At 50.6% G+C, this 20120-nt stretch overlaps 2 protein-coding genes across 6 annotated transcripts in view; one reads left to right on the top strand and one right to left on the bottom strand.

Moving 5' to 3' along the window:
* The window catches only part of LOC109257883 (inositol-pentakisphosphate 2-kinase), a 127548-nt gene extending 118002 nt beyond the window's left edge, over nucleotides 1-9546 (top strand). For both annotated transcript variants that reach the window (XM_053907691.1, XM_019434288.2), the window contains 2 exons: nucleotides 6206-6285; nucleotides 8253-9546. In XM_053907691.1, coding sequence (XP_053763666.1) covers nucleotides 6206-6285; nucleotides 8253-8478 — 306 coding nt within the window. In that variant the 3' untranslated portion in view covers nucleotides 8479-9546. The remainder of the gene's footprint in view (nucleotides 1-6205; nucleotides 6286-8252) is intronic.
* Nucleotides 8400-20120, bottom strand: part of CENPP (centromere protein P) — a 228023-nt gene continuing 216302 nt past the window's right edge. For 3 of the 4 annotated variants that reach the window (XM_053907692.1, XM_053907694.1, XM_019434295.2), the window contains 3 exons: nucleotides 11858-11937; nucleotides 10857-10948; nucleotides 10261-10549 (listed from right to left, as the gene is read on the bottom strand). In XM_053907692.1, coding sequence (XP_053763667.1) covers nucleotides 10419-10549; nucleotides 10857-10948; nucleotides 11858-11937 — 303 coding nt within the window. In that variant the 3' untranslated portion in view covers nucleotides 10261-10418. Of the gene's footprint in view, nucleotides 8503-10260; nucleotides 10550-10856; nucleotides 10949-11857; nucleotides 11938-20120 lie in introns of those variants that run through there. The other variant, XM_053907693.1, reaches the window with a different exon arrangement.

The following is a 20120-nucleotide window of genomic DNA, read 5'->3' as shown; positions in this document are numbered from 1 at the left end:
ATTGCCAGTTAGGTCTGGATGTCGAACACTGGCAACCAAGCAGAATCCCTGTTGGTGTCCTGTCAGTTATGCCTCTTTCTCTTCTCCTCAGAATTAACTATTATATTGACTGATACCCCTCTAGTTTAGTTTGTTTCACTTTTGAACCTTATACATGGAGTCCCATCTTTTTTGAAAAACCCTTTATACCATTTGTAAGATTCACTCATGTTACCGCATGCGTTTCCATAACTGAATTGCCTCATAGCAGTGCACGGAACAGGTGCACCAGTGTATCTGCTCTGTTGATGGACATTTGGCTCGTTCTCTGTTTTTGGCTGTTGCGAATAAAGCCACTGTAAACGTCCTCATTCAGATCCCTCAGGGTACGTGTCACACATTTCCTTGGATATATTCCCAGGAGTGGAATTTCTGGGCCGGAGAGATGAGCATATCAGCTGGAGGGGATTGTGCAAAACAGGTGGTTCATTTACAGTCTCTACAACTGGCCAGAGTAGTTCCCATTATCCTCTCTACCGCTTGGCTGTGTGTCTTTCTAACCTTAGCCATTCTGGTGACTGTAGTGGTGGCTTGTTGTGGTAATGAGATCAGGCACTTTGTAATATGTTTATTGGCCATCTGTGGGGTTTTCTTTTTGTGAAGCCTCTTGCCCAGTTTTTGTAACGTTGTCCGTCTTTTTCTTACCGACCTGAGGAGTTCTTTGTGTATTATGGATAGAAGCCCTGTGAGATAGATGTGCTACTGATACCTTCTTTCATTCCATATCTTGCTACTTTACTCCCTTAATGGAGGACTTTTAAGAAAAGAAGTTCATAATTTTAAGGTAGTTTAATTTTTGTCTTTTTCCTTTTTAAGAAGTTTTTATCTTTCCTCTACTTTAGGGCCCTACCGGTATTTAAAAAACCATATTGTTTTGCCTATCACATTTGGGGGGTATGGCATGAGGTAGGATTTGATTTTATTTTCACATGGAAGGGTCCCAGAACCACAGGGATTATCCTGATCATTAGAGAGTCAGAACCAGCCCTCAAGAATATCTTTTCCTTCAATAAATGCCTGGCTCTTCTCGACCTCTGCTTGTGCACATGAATCTTAGAATCCACTCGTTCAGTTCTACAAGGAAAAGCAACAACAAAAATGTTGGGATTTTGATTGGTTTGGCATTAAAATGATAATTGACATCTATATAAAACAGTCTTCCAACATGGGCATGTTCTGTTTTTTTTAGGTGTTACTTAAAATCTAATAAAAACATTTTAGGATTTTTTTTTAGAGAGGTCTTATATTTTATTAGATTTATTCCCAGATATTTGATGGTTTTATTATTTATTAAAAATTTTTTAAATGTTTGCTTATTGTTGAGAGAAACAGAGCATGAGTGGGGGAGGGGCAGAGAGCGAGGGAGTCACAGAGTCTGAAGCAGGCTCCAGGCTCCCAGCTGTCAGAGCCCGATGTGGGGCTCAAACTCATGGACTGCAAGATGACGACCTGAGCCAAAGTCAGACGCTTAACCGACTGAGCCACCCAGGTGCCTCAATTCCCAGTTATTTGACGGTTTTAGATACAAATGGTATCTTACAAGACATTTCATTTTAAGTTGTTTATTGTGGATAGACAGGAATGCAGTTGGTTTTTGTATTTGACCTCTCATCTGTCAACCTTGCTAAAGTCACTGATTCTGTTTATTTACAGCTTTTGGATTTTCGTTTATTATGTAATCATATTGTCTATGAATTTGATTTTTTTTGCTTCCCAATCCTTATACCTTTTACTTATTTCATTTTGCTTAATTGAATATAGTTAAGTTGTGACCGTGGGAATTCTAGTCTCATTCCCATTCTCAAAGAGAAACCATTTTACCACTAAGTTGTTTGTTGTAGGTTGTTGGGGGGCTTTGTTTTATTTATTTTTTAAATAAAATAACTTAGCAAATTAAGGAAGTTCCATTTTATTCCTAATTTGTATTTATTATCAGGAGGGGCACCTGGGTGTCTCAGTCAGTTAAGTGTCTGACTTCAATTCTGGTCATGATCTCACGGTTGGTGGCTTCAAGCCCCGCAATGGGCTCTGTGCTGTCAGCACAGAGCCTGCTTTGGATTCTGTCTCCCTCCCTCTCTACCCCTCTACCACTCAGGCTCTTTCACTCTCTCTCAAAAATAATAAGCATTAAAAAAAAAAAAGTTTTTAATCAGGAGTGGATGTTGACTTTATCATTGTTTTTTCTGTTTCTATTGAGATGATCATAGGACTTTTCTATTGTCTGTTAATGTGGTTAACTGTATAATTTATGGTGATTTATTATTTTTATATTATATCTGGTTGGCCAGTATTTTATTTAGGGTTTTTTAGTGAATTTTTCAATGTCTTTGTTAGGCCTTGGTATCAAGGGTATGCCTGCTTCAAAAAACATTTGAGGACTGCTCATTTTCGGGTTCTCTGGAAGAGGTGAACTAAGACTTGCATTATTTTTTCCTTAAATATTTTTTAGAACCACAGATGAAACCATCTGGGCCCACAATTATCTTTGCAGACAAACCTTAAATTATGATCTCGATTTCATATTATCTTCTTCTTTGGTCAGGTTTGGTAACTTGTATTTTTCTAGAAATTTGTTTCATCTAAAATTTTCAAATTTTGGGGCACCTGGGTGGCTCAATCGCTTAAGCATCTGACTCTTGGTTTTGGCTCAGGTCATGATCCGACGGTTTGTGAGTTTGGGCCCTGCATCCAGCTTCACGTTGACAGTGTAGAGTCTGCTTGGGATTCTCTCTCTCCCTCTCTCTGTCCCTCCTGTGCTTGTGTGCACATACACTCTCTCTCTCAAAATAAAGCAGCTTTTTAAAAAAAAAATTTAAATTTCAGGTTTTTAAAATAATATTCTTTTATCTTTTAAAGAATGCTCTTTTATTCCTGATGTGTGGTGTCTGTTTTCTCAGTCCATCCCATGAAGAGTGTCATTTTTGTTTTATACAAATTAACTCATCCGTTAGTGTCCTGTATGATTGTTTCTTATTTCAATAATTTCTGCTTTAACTTCCTTTCTTCTTTCTTTGGATAATTTGTTCTTTTTATAACTTCTGATATGAATGCTTACCTAATTAAGTCTTAGATTTTTTTTCTAAAATATGTATTCAACACTGTATATTTTCTTGTAAACATGGCTTTAGCTACATTCCACAAGCTGTATTTTCAATACCATTCAACTAAAATATATGCTTATTACTATTAAGATTTCTCCTTTCACCCATGGAAGTATTTAGAAGGGAATTAATTACCAAACACACAGATTCTCATTATCTTTTTTGTGTTGATTACTAGCAACATTGCATTATGGTCAGAGAACATAGTCTGTATGGTCCTTTGAAACTTGTTGAGATTGGCTTTTGATCCTTTTCAGTGTATTGTGATATGCTTTATAGATCAATTTATTTGAAAAATGGTTCTGTGCATATGTGAAAAAAGTGTCTTTTCAAATTGCCGGGTTCAGTGTTTTATATCTTCTTATTAGGTCAGATTAATTGCGTCATTCAGATCTTTCATAACCTTACTTTACTATCTGCTTCTTCCATAAGAAGGATGTTTCGAAATTTTACAAAATAACTGTGGGTTTTTCTGTTATTTATGTCTTTGTATTTAATGTATGGTCTGGTTTTTTATCCTTAACGTTTTGTGGACTTACACTTGGATTTAAAACTGTTAATTTTTACCACCTGTCTTAGGTTTCTTTTTCTTTCCTCTCTTACAATCTTTTGGGTTATTTATTTTATTTTATTTTTTTGTCATTCCATTTCCTCACTCTGTTAAAAGTTACAGAGTCTTTTGCTTTTGTCTTGTGGCTATCTTAACCTTTGCAGCAAGCAATTGACTTAGGAAAGACTAGCGTCTAGTACCTTCAACTCTCTTTCTGGACAGCACAAAATTCTTAGAGTACATTTTCCTCTCTTCCTGACTTACTTCTTACTGCTGTGTATTCTGCTGTTTTAAACTCCAGGAGACATTATTACCGTTTTATACAGTCAGCGTCTTTTTACCCACAGGTGTCTCTCTTACTCTCCATTCTGCCCTGCATCCCCAGCTTGTGTTGGGGGTGATTTTGTTGTTGTCTGAAGAACACCATGTAACGTTTCCTTTATGTTGGTCTGCTGGTGATTCATTCTTAGTGTTTGGTGATGTGTGTATCTGATTTTGTTCTTTTGGGAGTCATTCTTGAGTTTGTGGCTTGATGTCTTTCCCCAGTTTTGGAAAATATTTGGCCTCAATGTCTACAAATTTGATTTGTACCCATTTCTTTGTTATTTTCCAGTTGTTCTACTTTTTCCATGCGTCATTCTGGATATTTTTGGGGACATCTAGTTTAGCAAGTCTCTTGAGTTTCTTCTCATCTGTTAAAATTATCTGTTGAACTTTTAGTATTGATTTTTCTATTTTTTCAGTTCTAGAATTTACATACGGTTTACTTTTATAGTCTCCAGCTCTCAAATTCTTGACTTTGTCTTTTATTTTTTGAGCAGAGTAGCACGTCTATCTGATTCCTGCAGTAGCCGGGAGTCCGTGTGCATCTCTGCTGGCCTGGGGTTTTTTTGCAGGTTTTCACTTATGTTATCGTGAGTTGTGCCTAGATATTTTAACTTGTGTGTCGATAACTGTATTTGACAATCATTTAGAAATAATGCAAGGCCTAAGATGGTGTTTTCTTCCAGGAAGGATCTTGGGTTTGCTTCTGCTGGGAGCCAGGGAAGCCCTAGCAAGTTGGGGTCGCCTGGCCCTAGTTTTGGTGACAGAGGTCTTGGAAGCAGGGCTGCCAACCCGTGGCTTCCTTGGCCTGAAGGTGTGGCATTGGGTGCTAACAGAAGACGGGGTTTGTCATGGTCCCTGTCCTCAGAGCCCTGCGGGTTGATGAAAGTACCTCTTGGCCGACCCTCCGGAATTGTCAACCCTGTGTCAGGGCGAAAAGGACCCAGATGTCTATCTTTTGCTGGTGCAGCTACTCTCCCTGATTCCATTCACGCTGCCTTTCAGCGGATGCTTTCAGTGTTTTTTCCAGCTTCCTCTGGCTGACCTCAGTGGTCGGGCTGGCCCTGTATTCCACAGTCTGGCGTTGTTCGAAGTGAGAGTCTGGCCCTTCCATTTTGTGTCTGATTATATGTGTTTTGTGCATCTGATGTTCATGTATTTATTGACTATTTTCTTTCTTTTCTCGGTTTATTGGATCCACATCTTTGGGAAGTTTCCTTTTCTATATGAATCTAGCACTTTATACTTTGGTGTTGATCATCCGTGACCATGGCTGGTCTCTTTCACATTGGTGTTAGGACGGTGTCCTATGGACGCTTTTCATCTTTGGGTATTCAAATCTACCAATCTTTTGTGGCTTGTCTTATGATGAAAACGCAGATATTTTATACATTTAAAAAAATGTTTATCCCTTTAATTCTTTTGGATTGAATCTTTTGTGTATTTTGTGAGATGCCTGATTTCTGAGCCAAATGAGCCGAGTGTAGAAGCGGTTTTGCAAGCCCAGAAGGAGCTGCCAGCAGGCCTGAGGTGTGCCGCTAGGTCGCGCGCAGGGAAGGTGGGAACCCGATGTCTTCCAGGGCGGTCCTCCTAGTGTGGGATGCAGAGGGAAGGCCTACAGGGGAGGCGAGCCTGTCCTCTGTCAGCGCGTGATGTTGAGGCCTGTGACAACCTGGAAGGACCACTTCCTTTTTTGTAACTAGTTTACTTTTGTAAAAGTGAGAGAAATTCACATGGTAACATGAAACTTCAAAGAAAGTGGGAAAACGCCCAGAGTCTACACGGGCCCGGTTCAGAGCCTCCCCGTGTGTCTGACATGCACTTGGGCCGACACAGGGGCTCACGCGTCAGGTCCCGCACGGCATGCCGTGTGGAGCTGGCAGGTCCGGTGGACGAGATCGCGGGCTGCTGGGGGCACGTGTTCAAGCCTGATGTTTAGAGCCACGATGCCATCGTGGGGGAGTTTCCTCATCCGCAGGCTGGGACAGTGGCATGCCCGCTGTGGGTCACTCGCAGCCCGGCGGCCCTCCGTCCCCAGTGTCATTCGCGGGGGACGTCTCCTCAGCGTCATCAGTGTGGTCCACGGTTGTGCTTCCGTGGCGGGTCCACGTGCCACCTGCAGAGCGGTGCCGGCGGGCAGGGCTGGCCGAGGATCCTCCCGGGCCTGGAGCTCACCTCTCCGTCCCCACAGGTGCAGCAGTACCGGGTGGCCATGACCGCAAAGGACTGCTCCGTCATGATCGCGCTTTCCCCCTGTCTGCAGGATGCCAGGTGAGCCGCCTGCTGTGCGTCCTGTGTGCGCGGGGTCCTGGCAGGGCCACGGTGGCCGACACAGTCCTGTCCCCTAGTTGACACCTTAGTGACTCACCACGGCTTGCTGGCTCCTGCCTGTGCTCTAAGAGCTTGGGGCACAGCTGGAAAGACACTTAGAAAAACTTAAAAAGACTGTCTTATTAAAGATTATCATGAGTTTCTAAGGATACACTCCAAGGATTTAGAAGCAGCTTGGACCATGGTACACATTCCTTTCTCTCAAAGCCCCAAGTGCCCACTGAGGTCCCCCTAGGTCTCGTTCCTCGCCCTGGCCAGCTCTTGATGTGCTGGCCTTCTCGGCCCTTCCCGAGCCTGTAAGAACAGCGTGTCCCTGGACGTGACTGTCCGGCACCCTCCCTTGCCGTTTTATTTTTTTTTTTTGAATTCAGGATGAACCTGATAATCTTCTCTTGCTAATTAGATGGCATCTTCAGCATTGATCCTCCGATGCCAAACCCCACGTGGACACGGCGTTTGTGGAATGGCCCCACGTCCTTCTGACACGTGTTCCTGGGTCAAGATGACCTTATCGTTGGCCGCCAGCCACTCATTTTTCTGGCGCTGTTGAACTAAACATTCCCAGGGCTGCTGCTCCCTGGCAGGCACAGAACTGATAGGAAACACCGAGGGATGTCTGTAAGGCATAACTGAAAAACAACAAGGCTGTTCTGTTTAGTCGAGCACCCCTGTGACCCCTGGAGGAACTGCAGTGCCCATTCACTGGATGGAGCTGGTGGTGGTAGAGGACAGAACCATGTGGCTGTCACCCACTGCCCTTCCTGACCGTGCAGGAGTGTGCAGGGTGGGCTGGCCGGCCTGGGCCCTGGCGCACTTCACCAGCTGCCTCACGGACACAGATGGGGCACAGTGCACGTCCTGGGAGCCCTGTGGAGCCGCGCAGAAGCGTTTCGGCTTTGGGGCTGTGCCCGGTGCTCCTGGGAGTGTGCGGTGGGCACACAGTCAGACTTTGTGCAGGAGCTGCCTCTGGCTGTGCGCCCACCACCCCGTGCACGGAGAGATGCCCGTCTTCGCGTGCATCACCTTGTCTGTCGGGTGCCGTGAGTGACCTGCTGGAGGCTGGAGATGCGCTGTCCCAGCCCTGCTGCCTAGAACTCAGGCCTCGGAAGCAAGACCTTGACTGCCCTTTGGGAGGGGGTAGCTGAGCCAGGGGGTCGATTTCCCTGGAAGAGTGTTTTGGTACAGGAGTTAAGTGGGAGTCTTGCCTTGATTAGTTTCATCCGATCGGGAGTGTGTCCATCGGTCTTCCCCTCTTGGGCAGGACCTTCTGAAATTTGTGTTATGTTTGGGATGATTTCAAATCTAGAAGAGTGGTTAAGCATCAGAGAAACTAGGACTCCTGAGTAGTTTTATAGGGCTAAACTGAGCTCATAGAATACATTTAACCAGTCATTTGGAGGCAAGACAATACCAAGCACTCAGAGCTGAGTGGGATGGGCACACAGCAATCTTAGTACAAAGTTCAGAATTAGCCTCAAAGTGTTTTTTGTTTGTTTTTTTTTTTTAAGTTTATTTTGAGACAAAGTGTGTGCGAGCAGGGCAGGGGCAGAGAGAGAGGGAGACAGAATCTGAAGCAGGGTCCGCGCTGTTAGCGCAGAGCATGACATGGGGCTCTAACCCGTGAACCGCGAGTTCGGGACCTGAGACGAATGAAGGGAAGTCTGCTGTCAGCGTCTTCTCTGTCTGGTTGAGGAAAGGTCGGGTCTCCTTGGCGCTTTCCTTCAGGTTGGGAACACGTGGCTCCTTGTTAACCTTCCCTTTCCGGCATCGGCTCCACCACCAGGGCTTGGGAACACCCATCCGCGGGCATACACGGAGCGCGTGGGGACGCCCAGAGCGGGGTGCGCGCTGTGAACAGCGTGAGGATTTGGGGTTCGCGGGCCCTAAAGCTGCTCTTTCACTTCCAGCTCTGAGCAGAGGCCTGTCGTCGCTTCATCGAGATCCAGGTTTGCCTTCTCTGTGTCTGTGCTGGACCTCGACCTCAAGCCCTATGAGAGCATTCCACACCAGTATAAACTGGATGGGAAGATCGTCAACTACTACTCAAAGACTGTACACGCCAAAGACGCGGCCGTGATGTCAGCCAGGTTCAAGGAAAGTGAGGACTGCACGTTAGTTCTGCACCAGGTCTAACCGCCTCCTGTGGTGTCCCTGAAACTTGAACACAGAATGTGAAGGTCAAACGGTAGAGCTACTTTTTGTCGTGTTGGGTGACTTTTGGCTGTGAATGTTTTCGCTTTTTAACCCCCGTCCAGGTGGGGACTGCGTCTGGGTGCCCCGGAATGCACGATCACCACCCACGCCGTCCAGGACGAGATGTGTCGGACGTGTGCCCCATTGCGTGCTGCGGCCCCACACCTTCCACCCGGGGTTCGCGTCTAACCTCTGGCACGAGAGCCTCAAGACCCGAGGTTTGGATCTCCTACCACCAGACTCTAACATAGAAAACTTGAATTGTCGCGTACGTCTTACAGTTTGGACTTGAAAGAAAACATGGATACTACTGGAACTTTCCCAGCTGGGTTACGTGGTCCCTTCTTCCGTGCGAGCCGCCAGGTAGCGCAGGCTTAGCGGGCTCCCTGCTGCAGAGTGGGGGTGGCTGGCATGGATGTGGGCCCTGGGCTGTGTGGACTCGGGGTCTCTGTGGAGGGGCCACACACCCTGCTCTGCGCAGGGTCAGCGGGGAGCACAGGACTCAGGTCAGGGGGTGGATACCACTCAAACGAGCGCTGGCCGTTTTTAGCCAAACGATCTGATCTGAACCGTAGGGGACACCGGGCACTCCTTCCTGCGGGCAGGTGCTGCTGTGGTGCTGGGAGAGAGCTGCTGCCCGGGGCGGGTGTCCAGGCGGCCGTGCGCCGCGCACGCCGGGTGTTCGGGGCCCTTGCTCCCGTGAGACGAGCCCCTCCTGGCTGGCACCAAGAGGTTCTCATCAGGGTCGCCCCCTGCAGGTGTGCCCGGCTGCTATGAAAACTGTCAGGAATCTTGGCTTCAGTTTTTTATTCTCTGGTAGGTTGTACAGATTATTTATATCACTGTTTTGAGGGACTAATGAAGGCTTATTGTAACATAAGATTATAATAGCGAAACCATGGAATTGTATGAAAATGCTACGTGGAAAATAAGAATATTTTGCTGATTGTAAACTTTCGTGGGGAATTTTGTGATAACTTGAGAATTACAGTTGTTTGAATCAAGCAAGCTCTTCTAGAATTTACTCAGCTTTGTCCGAACACTGACTTCCTCCACCCTCGGAGGTTGAAAAAAGATGCTCAAGGAGCATGTGTCTCACCCTCATGAGCATGTGGGGGGGGCGAGGGTTGTGTGGAGGGAAGCATCTGTGGTGGTGGTCTGGCCCGAGGTCTCATCACGGTGTGCAGAAGACCCTGGCTCTGCGAGGAGTGGGCCGGGCAGCCTCTGGGGCCAGTCCTGGCCAAAAGGGCCGGCATCCGCCCAGGGAAAGAGACCGATGAGGCCCTGCCAGGCGGTGTCCACCTCACCGTCCGGTGCGGCCCCTCCCCTGACTTGGCTTCGAGCAGGGTCTCCACCGATTCGAACATCGTCAATGGCCCCCAAGGCCAGTGCCGCCCTGAGGCGACGGGGGTGGGGGTGGGGGTCCTGTGTGGAGCCTCGTGTGAAAACACAGGATGAGATGAAAAGACACTTTGGAGGCTGACCACTTTGTACGTGTGAGTGCTGCTCTCCAGGCGGGAAGGGGAGGAGGGCGGTGCGTCACCCTAGGTGTCAGGTGGGGCCCTCGGGACTGCAGGGGCTGGGCTGACCTCCAGGACGCCTCCACCCTCAGCCTCGGCGAGAGCAGGACCAGATGCTCTCTGAATCCGAAGAGGGACACTCACTCCTGCACGGTCTCAAAGGTTAAGCTTATTTTTTCAACTACACTGTACGTGCTGGATCTTCTATTCAAATAGCCGTGTTTATTTTTCCCCGTCCCGACAGCGTGTTTACGATGGGCGTAACTGCACAGACCATGTGTCCTAAAGGCGTGGCTCCTGTGTGGGAAACGGCAACTGTTTACGTCGAATAAAATCACACACCTGCATGTTTGCCAGGAACTAGTGGTTTTCCCCCACGCAGAGCGACTTAATCAGGCTCTCTAGAGTGGCTTCAATGCCCAGCACGCCCAGCAGGGCCCGGAAGCCGAGGGGAGCAGTTTCCAGGACTCGGTTCTTGTCCAGCTCCAGGGCTGCGAAGAGAACGGGCCGGCTGAGCAGCTTCATCCAGACGCACCCGCCTTCCCGACCGGGGGCACCGAACGGGGCGATGAGGGTCGTGACTGTGCACGAGGCACCGACCTGCGTGGCACAGGTGGGGACAGAACAGAGGGCCTTGGGGGAACAGTGCCCCCTCACGTGTGCTTTTCGAGTGATTACCGCTGAAAACGTTTTTTTAACTGATACAAAAAACTTTTGATTCTGGCCATGTAAAGCCAGAGGACGTAAGCAGGAGACTGTTGGGCACAGTAAATCACCAGAACACCACCTGGGCCCTACCTTGCTGTGGCACTTTGGTGAGAAGATCCAGCTTTGGCAAAACCTTCCCTTCGTCATCTATTTGTATCCTCCAAATGATTACGAGCTCAAACCTGAAAGAGGTTAAGATCTGTCGCCAAGCGGTTCCCGAAACCTGGTGGGAAGCGTGAACTGCACGCGGCACCTGCCACCCTCCCCGAGGATGTGACCCCGGACACGTCTGCCCGTGGCACACATCAGGTCTGGCCGGGGAGACGTGTCCGACATGCTTAGCGAAGAGGAACATGTACCCCAGACCCAGCAAGGTGCTGTTGTGTACCCACGACGTGCTGGTGGTGTGGCCACGTGAGGGACCCACAGGCATCCCACAGGAACTAAAAACCCACCTGTGCAGAACACAAACAGATAAAGTACTTTGAAACGTGTCAGCCCGGACGGAAAGCTGACTCTACCCTAAGACCCGGGCATTTCACTTCCAGGTACAGAAGCCTGTGTACTCGGGTGTCTGGGGACACGAAAGGAGCGTCAGACATAGTAGAAAAGGACGGGTCACCCAAATGCGCACAACCCAAAGAAGGCAGAAAGACAGCGTTCGCCTAATGGAACAGAACCACCGAAAAGGAATGAACTGCCTGCAGCTACACGCATCACCAGAAGCCAATTTTGGAAAGGTCGAGAGGCAAGTCTGAGAAACCTACGTAATTAGGACATCGTTTTAAGCTTGAAAACAAAACCCCTCGAGGCGCTCCTACACAGGCCGTGAAGGCACGTGGCGTGCAGGGGGCTCCCCGCATGCACACACAGGACCCAGAGGAGTCCTCCCTCACCCAGCACCCGTGGCCTCCCGGCCTCCCCTCCTGGTCCGCTGCCCCTGGCTGCACACCCAACATGACCCCACAGACACAGTGAGAGGTCTGTTAGGCAGTTCACACTTGTTTCCTCTTACTTGTAATCCTCGCGTTTCACAGGAAGCAAGTGGCTGGGTACTGGGGAGGCTGGGCCTGGAGGGCGTCTGCACTTACCCGGGCTGGCGGGGGCTCTGGACCACCATGCAGCTGGAGGCGGCCCCCTCCGGGAGGCGCACAGCTTCTGAGTACTTCTCCTGCAGGACAGCAAGTGGTTAGAGAAGTCAGGTGACTGAACAGGAGCGAGGAGCCCGAGTAAAGTCTTTAGAGTTGCAGGTGCACCATGACCAGTCCAGCACGTGGCCTCGCGATGCTATGGCCGAGAGACCAGGGGGCCGAAGGAGTCCACAAAAACCTGCAGCCCTGCTTTACACGTGTCAGGGTGCAGATGGTTATGTCCTCCTCGTGCGGAACAGGAGCCCGTGACTGCTCTGGAACAGAGCACACGTGAGGAAGGACCAGGGGAGAATGACCAGACGGAGCCGTCACGTGCGTGACCTGCCAAGCTGGACACCTTAACGCCAAGGACCCTGGGTTCCTCATCGTTGTTCTAACCGGTTCCTGGCTGCCTGAGGGGACACGTGCACCAGACCCTGAACCAAGACGAGACGAGACTTCCTCCTTTCCTTTTTGTGTCTCCCACATGCTCTGACTGTATGTATCTGCTCTGCTCTCGTCTCCTGCTGGCTGAAGTTTGAGTTCTGTCCACGTGCAGTCGGGAACCCTCTTGGCTGGTCCTCCGAGACCCCCTCTGGGTCCTCAGACCTGGCCTGTGGCATCATGGCCACCGTACTCCTGCCTTCTCTGCTCACTGGCGCCTATTCTAGATCTTTCCATTGCCACGAGGCCCCCATGTGCCTACACCATCAACCCCTCAGTGTTAGCAGGATGGTGAACAGCTTCATCCCAGTTTCACGAGTTTGCCTGCTCTGGCTATGCTGCCTCCCTAGGCCCTCTGCTCAGGGGTGGCCCCTCCAACTGTCCTGTTCTCTCGAACAGGGTAGCTTGAAAAGGCCAGCCAGCCATGCTCTGGGGTGTCCCTCACAACTCAGCAAGGTGACGCCTGCCCTGACGATCCGTGTTGTGCCCTACAGCTTTAGTGTCTGGCCCTAAAAGCCCATCAGATGGAGGCCCCTGCCATGGTGGATGCTCCTACTCCGTCCATCGTCAAGCTCACTGTTCAGTGCTCTTGCACATCCGTGTGCCCGGAGTCATGGGCAGACGGCTCCTGCATAGCACGGAGCCCTGGGCTTTCCCAGCCAGTTCGGTGTCGGTCTCCCCCAGGACCTGTGTCTGGCTGCTCTGGGTTCTGAGCTCTGAGAGGTCAGAAGGGAGCCCTGCCATGTCCCACACCAAGCCACCATGGCTAGCCCTGAGCCTCATGGGACACTTGGGGGCAGGGCTGGTGGTGTGGGTGGCAGAACCCGGGATTTCAGAGGACAGGACTCTGCCAAGTCAGCTCCACAGAAGGAGGTCTTGTAGGGACAAAGACGTGGTACAGCTTCTCAAGGACCAGCCCCAATACCAGCGAGCCTGTTGCCAGTGAGTGAGGCCACTGCTCCCAGACCCGTGTGGGAAAGATGCCGACAGAGCAAGAACACGTCCAAACACCAAGCTGTTCTGACCAAATGCTGGGCTGGGCCTGGTTTAAGCTTACAGACAGTTTCTAATTTCAGTGAAACTGTGTTTCTGAGAGAGTGTATACCAAAGTGTTTTAAATGGAAAGTGCTGGTTGCTTTTTAAACCTCAAGCTCTTCTGAATTAATAACAGCTGTAGGAGGGGTGCTGAGGGGCACGTGAGCACGAGGCCGGGCCTGCTCCAGCGTGGGGCCCCCGGGGTGGCTGACCTCCCAACCTGGCCAGGCCTTCTCAAAAGCAAAAAGTTGACATGCTGACATTAGGAAGAGGCCAGGTGTTCAGATTTCTGGAGAGCTTCTGCTGGTTGTGAGGAGAGTTTCCTCGTACAAGAGGGAATAACGTGGCCCGTTTATCAGCTTCTTGCACTTGCCTGGTGACCTGAGACACTCTGGGCACGAGCACACGCAGGAGAGGAGACAGGGCGGGGGGCCCGGAGCGCAGAGCCTGCGTGCCTCCGCTGGTGCCCAGAGACCCGGGGGGGCGGGCCGTGTCGCCGACAGGGGTGAAGACAGACAAGTCATGAAATGTGCCGAGCTCTAGATGTGAGTCGGCACATTTCAACAGTGTCTCGCGTCTGACGAGGTTTGTGCTTTCACGGTGTCTGGGAAGGCCGGGAACAGCTCTGCACATGTGGGGCCTGTCGGCCTTCACAAGCTCGTCCCAGGAGGGGGTTCAAAATGGTGTTTATTCAGCTGCTTGCCACATGCCTGGGGTTTGTGGTACAGAAACAGTGGCCAGGGGCGTGCTGGCAATTTGGTTCAGACCCTGTCACACCTGAGACTCGCTTTGCTGTTGAAAAGGCTGCTGGTCCAAAGGGAACAGAATTTTTCACAGAGCTTCAGAGAAAACCAGCCTCTCATTACATGTCTGTGATGCCAGCCCAGCGCGGAAGGGGAATGACCAAGGCGCCCCTGCCTGCCTCCCAGTTACACGAATGGAAAACCTTGAGTTCTGAGTTTAAGTATACCTGAGGGTCCACGAGTATGTTAGTTCTTCTTGACTTTAATATTTCCCCAAAGATCGTCTAGCTGATTCAATTGTTTTTAATTGGTAACAAATTCACATAACATTTACTCCTTTAAAGTGTATATAATTCAGGGGCTTTTAGTATTTTACCAAGGTTTTACAACATCACCGCTAACTTCAGAACGTCTTCGTTACCCCATAAAGACACTCTGTACCTTTAGCTACCACCCCTGCATCCCCTCAGTAGTCCCTGTGCAGCGGTCAGCCAACACTGTCTCCAGATATCTCGTACAAATGGGGTCACTCAAGATGTGGTCTTTTGTCACTGGCGTCTTTCAGGGAGGATGTTCCCAAGGCCCGCCCACGTGGCACTCATCACTCCTTTACACTGCAGAATAACGCCCGCCGTACGGACGGGCCGATTGTCGTCATCCATTCATCTGCCAATGAGCACGTGGGTGCTTTTTACTTTTTGGCTACTGGAAATAATGCTGCTGTGAACGCCGGTGTGTGGTTTTTGTGGCACATGTTTTTGTTCCTCTTGGCTAGGTGTCTAGGAGTGGAGCTGCCCAACTGTTCTCCACAGGGGCTGCACCGTTTTTAGGGTCCCACCTGCGGTGTCTGAGGGTCCCGATTTCTCCATCTCCTTGCTGACAACACTTGTTACCACCCGCCCTCCCTTGAGAAACCATTCTCACCCTCCTGGTGGGTGTGAGGTGGTAGGTCACTGGTTTTGATTTGCATTTCCTCATGGCCAAGGACAGTGATCATTGATCATCGATCATTTGCATACCTTCTTTGGAGAAATGTCTGTTCAGATCCTTTGCCTATTTTTTAAACTGGGGTGTTTTTCTTATTATTGAGTTATAATAGCTCTTTATGTAGTCTACGTACAAATCACTTATCAGATACGTGGACTTTTTCCCATTCTGTGGATTGTCTTTTTACTTCCTTAACGGTGTCAACCTGCATGAAGTTTTTAATTCTGATAAAGTCCAATTTATTTATTTTTGTTCTTTTTTTGCTTGTGCTCTGGTGTTATAGCTAAGAAATCATTGTTTAGCCCAAGGTTACAGAGATTTACACCTACGTTTATTTCTAAGAGTTTTAGATTTTTAGTTTTTAAAATTAGGCCTTTGATCCATTTGAGTTAATGTTTGTATGTGCTGTGAGGCAGGGGTCCAACTTCACTGTTTTGCCTGTGAATATCCAGTTGTCCCCGCATCATTGTTGAAAAGACTGTTCCTTCTCCATTTAACGGTCTTGGATCTAGTCACATTTTAATAACATCTTGTATTTTGATGACAGCCTGGACCAGTGAGGTTTCACTGAGGGACAAAACGCATCCCAGAGTTTTTAAGAGATGGTGCCAGGACAACTGAACGTACACAAGTAGAAAAATGAGCCCCCATGCTTATGTCTTACACAAAAGTAGACCAGAGATCTAAATGCAATAGCTAAAACTATAAAACTTACGAAAAACAGAAAATCTTTTTTTGTTGTTGTTTGAGAGAGAGTACGCAAACATAAGCAAGGGAGGAGCGGAGAGAAGGGGAGACAGAGGATCAGAAGCAGGCTCTGCACTGACGGCACAGAGCCTGAGATCACGACCTGAGCCGAAGTTGGACACTTAACCAGACTGAGCCACCCAGGCACCCCAAATAGAAGATATCTGTAGTCCTTGGCTAGCCAAAGATTTCTCAGATACAAAAGAAAAAGGATCTGTAAAAGAAGAATAAATTGGGTAAATGATAAGTTGGCTTTGTCAGAATCAGAAATTATCGCTCTTAAAAAGGCCAGCCTCAGACTATATGTAAAGAACACCTACAACTCATTAATGAGAAGACAAACAACCTAATTTATAGAACGGTGAAAGGATTTAAAGATACTTAACCAAAAAAGAGACGTGGAAGGCGAAAGGTACCGTCACTAGTCATTAGGGAAATGCAAATTAAAGCCACAGTGAGACACCACCTCGCACCCGCCAGAACAGTTAATTTAACAAAGACTAACCACAAGTTTTGATGGAGATGTGTAGCAAGTAGAATATCACCCACTGCTGGTGGGGAGCAAAGTCTGGAGACGTCCTAAGGAGTTAGACACACATGTACCATGTGATCCAGCAGTCCCACTCCTCTAAGTATTTACCCACGAGAAACGAAAACATGTCCAGAGAATCAGAGCCCCAGACTGGAAACAGCGAGTGATCCTTTCACCGCATAAATGAGGCCTGTTTCCCCCGTAGCGGAGGCCGAAACCACCCGCGCAGTCTGTACAACGGAACAACGCTCAGCAGCAGTGCTATCCACACACGAGCACGGACAAACCTCAGAAGCAATATGCTGAGTTAAAGAAGGCAGACACAGAAGGCCATATTTATGAGTCTAGAAAAGGAGAGAACAGAGCAGGAGTCGCGGGGTGGGGCTGGGGAGGGGGGACGGTCTGCAGAGGCACCCATCAGAACTCAGCCAAGTCTACGGCTAGAACGGTGCCAGCTTCTTTCTGCAAGGGTCATTCCTCTACTCTCGGGACCTGGCAGCTTTGCCCCCTCAGGTGAAGGGTATTGTCTGTAAAGGCCTACTCGGTGCCACATGGGTCCAGGGGTGAGCCCCGTGGAGAGATGCGGGTGGTCGCGGGGGACTGGCAGGCGGTCAGGGGGCCTCCTAAAGCCGGTGACACTTGGGTTCACACCTGAATGATGGGAAGATGGGGGGTAGCACAGGGCCCGCCCACACAGGATCGAGCTGGCTTGTCCAGGCCCCAAAAAGCAGCAGCGGTCACGTGGAGAAGGGTGCAGGTGTAGCTGGGAGGTAGGTGGGCAGGGCCAGGAGACAGAGTCGGGGTGGCTGGGGCAGTGGGCCCTGTGCCAGGTTCTGGTGGGTGAAGAAGAGTCCAAGCGGGGGGCGGGGGGGGGGGGGTAAGTGAGACAAAGGCAAAGGCACAGGCAGGCCCTTCCAGAGGCCTCGGTGCCAGGAGAAGCAGGGTATGGGCAGGAGAGGGCAGTGAGGGGGTGTGTGGACTTAAAACCCGGAGGCTGGCCCCCGGCACACATCCACACCTTCATCAGGTCACACGCTTGGCAACATCTCGCCCCAGCCCCGATCCTCCAGCTCCGCTCCCGGAGCTCATCCTGTCCTGGAGAGCAGCCCCCCACCTGGTCTCGGTGTGGCCTCTTGCATTCTGCAAAAGTCTCCTTCAGGGCGAGAGCTCCCCCTGCGTGCGAGGCCCCGGACTCCCCCAGTCCACGGACTGTTTCCCTTCCGTGGGGAAGCGTTTTTGTCCTCTGACACAGCACGCAAACTCAAGGAGCTGGGAGGAGAGCCCACCCGCTGCCGCTCTAGGTGGGGGCGTGGGTGGGGGCTCTGTGACAGCTGATCTCCTGGGTCCTGGGAGGGACTTGTGTGGCTCAGAGGGCCGCTGGTGGGAACCACACCGGGTATCTGTGGCACAGCTTGCACGCAGACATTCGGAGGCAGGTGTCCCAATTGTTCTGAACGTCAGAAGGCTCAGAAACGCCTACGACATCTGCACGTGAACAGTCGGCTCTCGTGTGAAAGGGACCCTGACAAATACCGGGTCCTAAGGGCCTGATGTGGGTGCAGGTGCCGTACACGTTTTGTCTGTGATTACAGATGTCACACAGGCTTGGTTCTGGGGGCTCCGGGACCCTCTGTCACCCCCGCAAGCTCAGCCACAACCATGACACCTGCTGTCCCTCGTGCTTCTACAGTGACACTTGGCATTTCTCCACGTGGGGCCACTCTCCCACGTTACCGACTAGCAGATGCGTGTCAGGTGTCCTGGCTCCCACTGCGTGCGGGCAGTTTGTAGTGCGTGGGCCTCTTGGGCTGTGGACCGGCCCCGGGCAGGGCTGGTGCCTCCTCATGATGCCACGTTGGGAGCAGGGTGGACACTCTGTTGTCTTCCCAGGAGACACCAGGCCCCTGTCCAGCTCCTTGTGGGACGTCTGCTCACCAGCCTGGGCCCCGAGGCTGCCGAGGGGCTGAGTCAGCCACATGAGGACTGCCAACGACCATCTCCATATCTTTCCACGTTCATTAGTGGCTTTCCACCAGAGGAACGAGTTCTCCCTCCTCCCTTATTCGTTCTGTCTCAGCAGGAAGTCTCAGTGGGAACCAGCATTTCCCTACGCTTTGGAGCCGCCAGTGTGAAGACCTCAGGATGGCAGGCTGCAGTGGTGTGCACAGACATGGCCCCTTGAATCCTCCTGCACAAACACACCAGAAACAAACTAGCGAGGGATCTCCTCGGTGCTCCCCCAGGGTCCTCCCTTTCCCCTCCTCGCGGTGATCACACTGGCCTCTTCACGACCTCAGTGCCTTTCCCACATCAGCACATCTCACAGCAGTGCCTGCTGCCCCTACTCTGAGGGCACAAGGCGCCTCGCTGGAGAGGGAAGGCACGGGCAGGAATCGCATTATTTTTCAGTAATCTAACAGTGCATCATTCATTCACTTGCTGAGGGTTTTCCGGGCCACGTGCTGGCCAGGGGCTCTGTCCTCTGGGTCGGACGGTGATCTTGGAGGAGAGAGGGCTGCTCTAGGACAGCTGTGGAGGAGAGATCGGTCCCCGTCTGGAGTAACAGGACCCACTGTGGACTGGAGGTGCCATTAGGAGACTTTCCGCTCAGCTCAGCCACCAGAAGAGACGGCAGACTCTCTCTGCAAGCGCTCATGACACCATCGGCTGACCCCTGATGAAGCCCCCAGGCTACAAGGCTGGATAAAAAGGAGCCCCACTTTACTGTCCTGATTGCAGAGGGGAAGGAAAGACTACTTCCAAGTCTGACGACACCGACTTTACTCCAAGCAGGTTTTCTAGACTGTTGTTTATGTTGCTGGAGTGAAAGCCATGAGGGGAGATGAACTGTTACTGGATCCTCTCTTGTAAACAGCACTGCCCAGCTCTCCTGGGTGTGGCTCTGGACACGAGACAAAACGGCCACCCAGCTCCGTGCACGTCCACACCCAGGATGTGGGGGGTGAAATTCAGGGAGCGCAGCAGCTCGCTGGGGTGGGGAGCAGAGACCAGACCCGTGGGTGGGTTAACGCAGGCCCCTGGGGCCCCACACCAAAAACCACCCAAGAAAATAACTGGGAAATGCTGAGTGTATCCCTGTCTGGAGCTGGAGGGCAGAAAAAATGTGTCCTAAATGCTGCTTTAGTCAAAAACCCAGAAACCCTGTATTCCCAGCCTGCAGAGGCTCCCAAACCTGAGAAAGCCAGACCATCGTGGCAGCACTGACCGCGGACGCACAGTTAAGTGGCAGGGCCTGGGTGTGCCCGCGGGTGTTTTCTGGTCCCGAGTCCCCACTGCCCCCGCCTGCTCCCCAGCCCTTGTCTTGATATGTGAGCCCCGGGAAGCACCGGGGATCTCAGGGACCCACCATGTTGGAAACACACCCCGAAAGATTTTGAAGACGAAGTCTCGAGGTGCACGTGGAGGGCCCTGAGCTGCCCGGGAGCGGGAGCAGCGGGCCCGGTGGCGTAGACTGCGGCTGCTGCAGGTTCCACAGCCTGAGTCCGCACAGTGGTCGAAATGGTTTTCACATCTGGAAATGGTCAGGAAAATACCAAAAGCTTGTGCCATGTGAAAACTATATGAAATTGAAACCTCGGTGCATACAACGTCTGGCCGGAACGCAGTCGCCCTGACCCGGGGCCCCCAGAGAAGCAAAAACCAGAAGGGCAGCCAGGGCAGAGTCTGGACGGAACCACACACGCTTTCAATGGTGGTTTTCTTGGGAAGCGACCCT

The sequence above is a fragment of the Panthera pardus genome, unplaced genomic scaffold (assembly GCF_024362965.1).
Source record: "Panthera pardus isolate Hobbes unplaced genomic scaffold, ASM2436296v1 HiC_scaffold_20, whole genome shotgun sequence".
NCBI classification, from domain to species: domain Eukaryota; kingdom Metazoa; phylum Chordata; class Mammalia; order Carnivora; family Felidae; genus Panthera; species Panthera pardus.
This window is presented reverse-complemented; position numbering and strand designations above follow the sequence as displayed.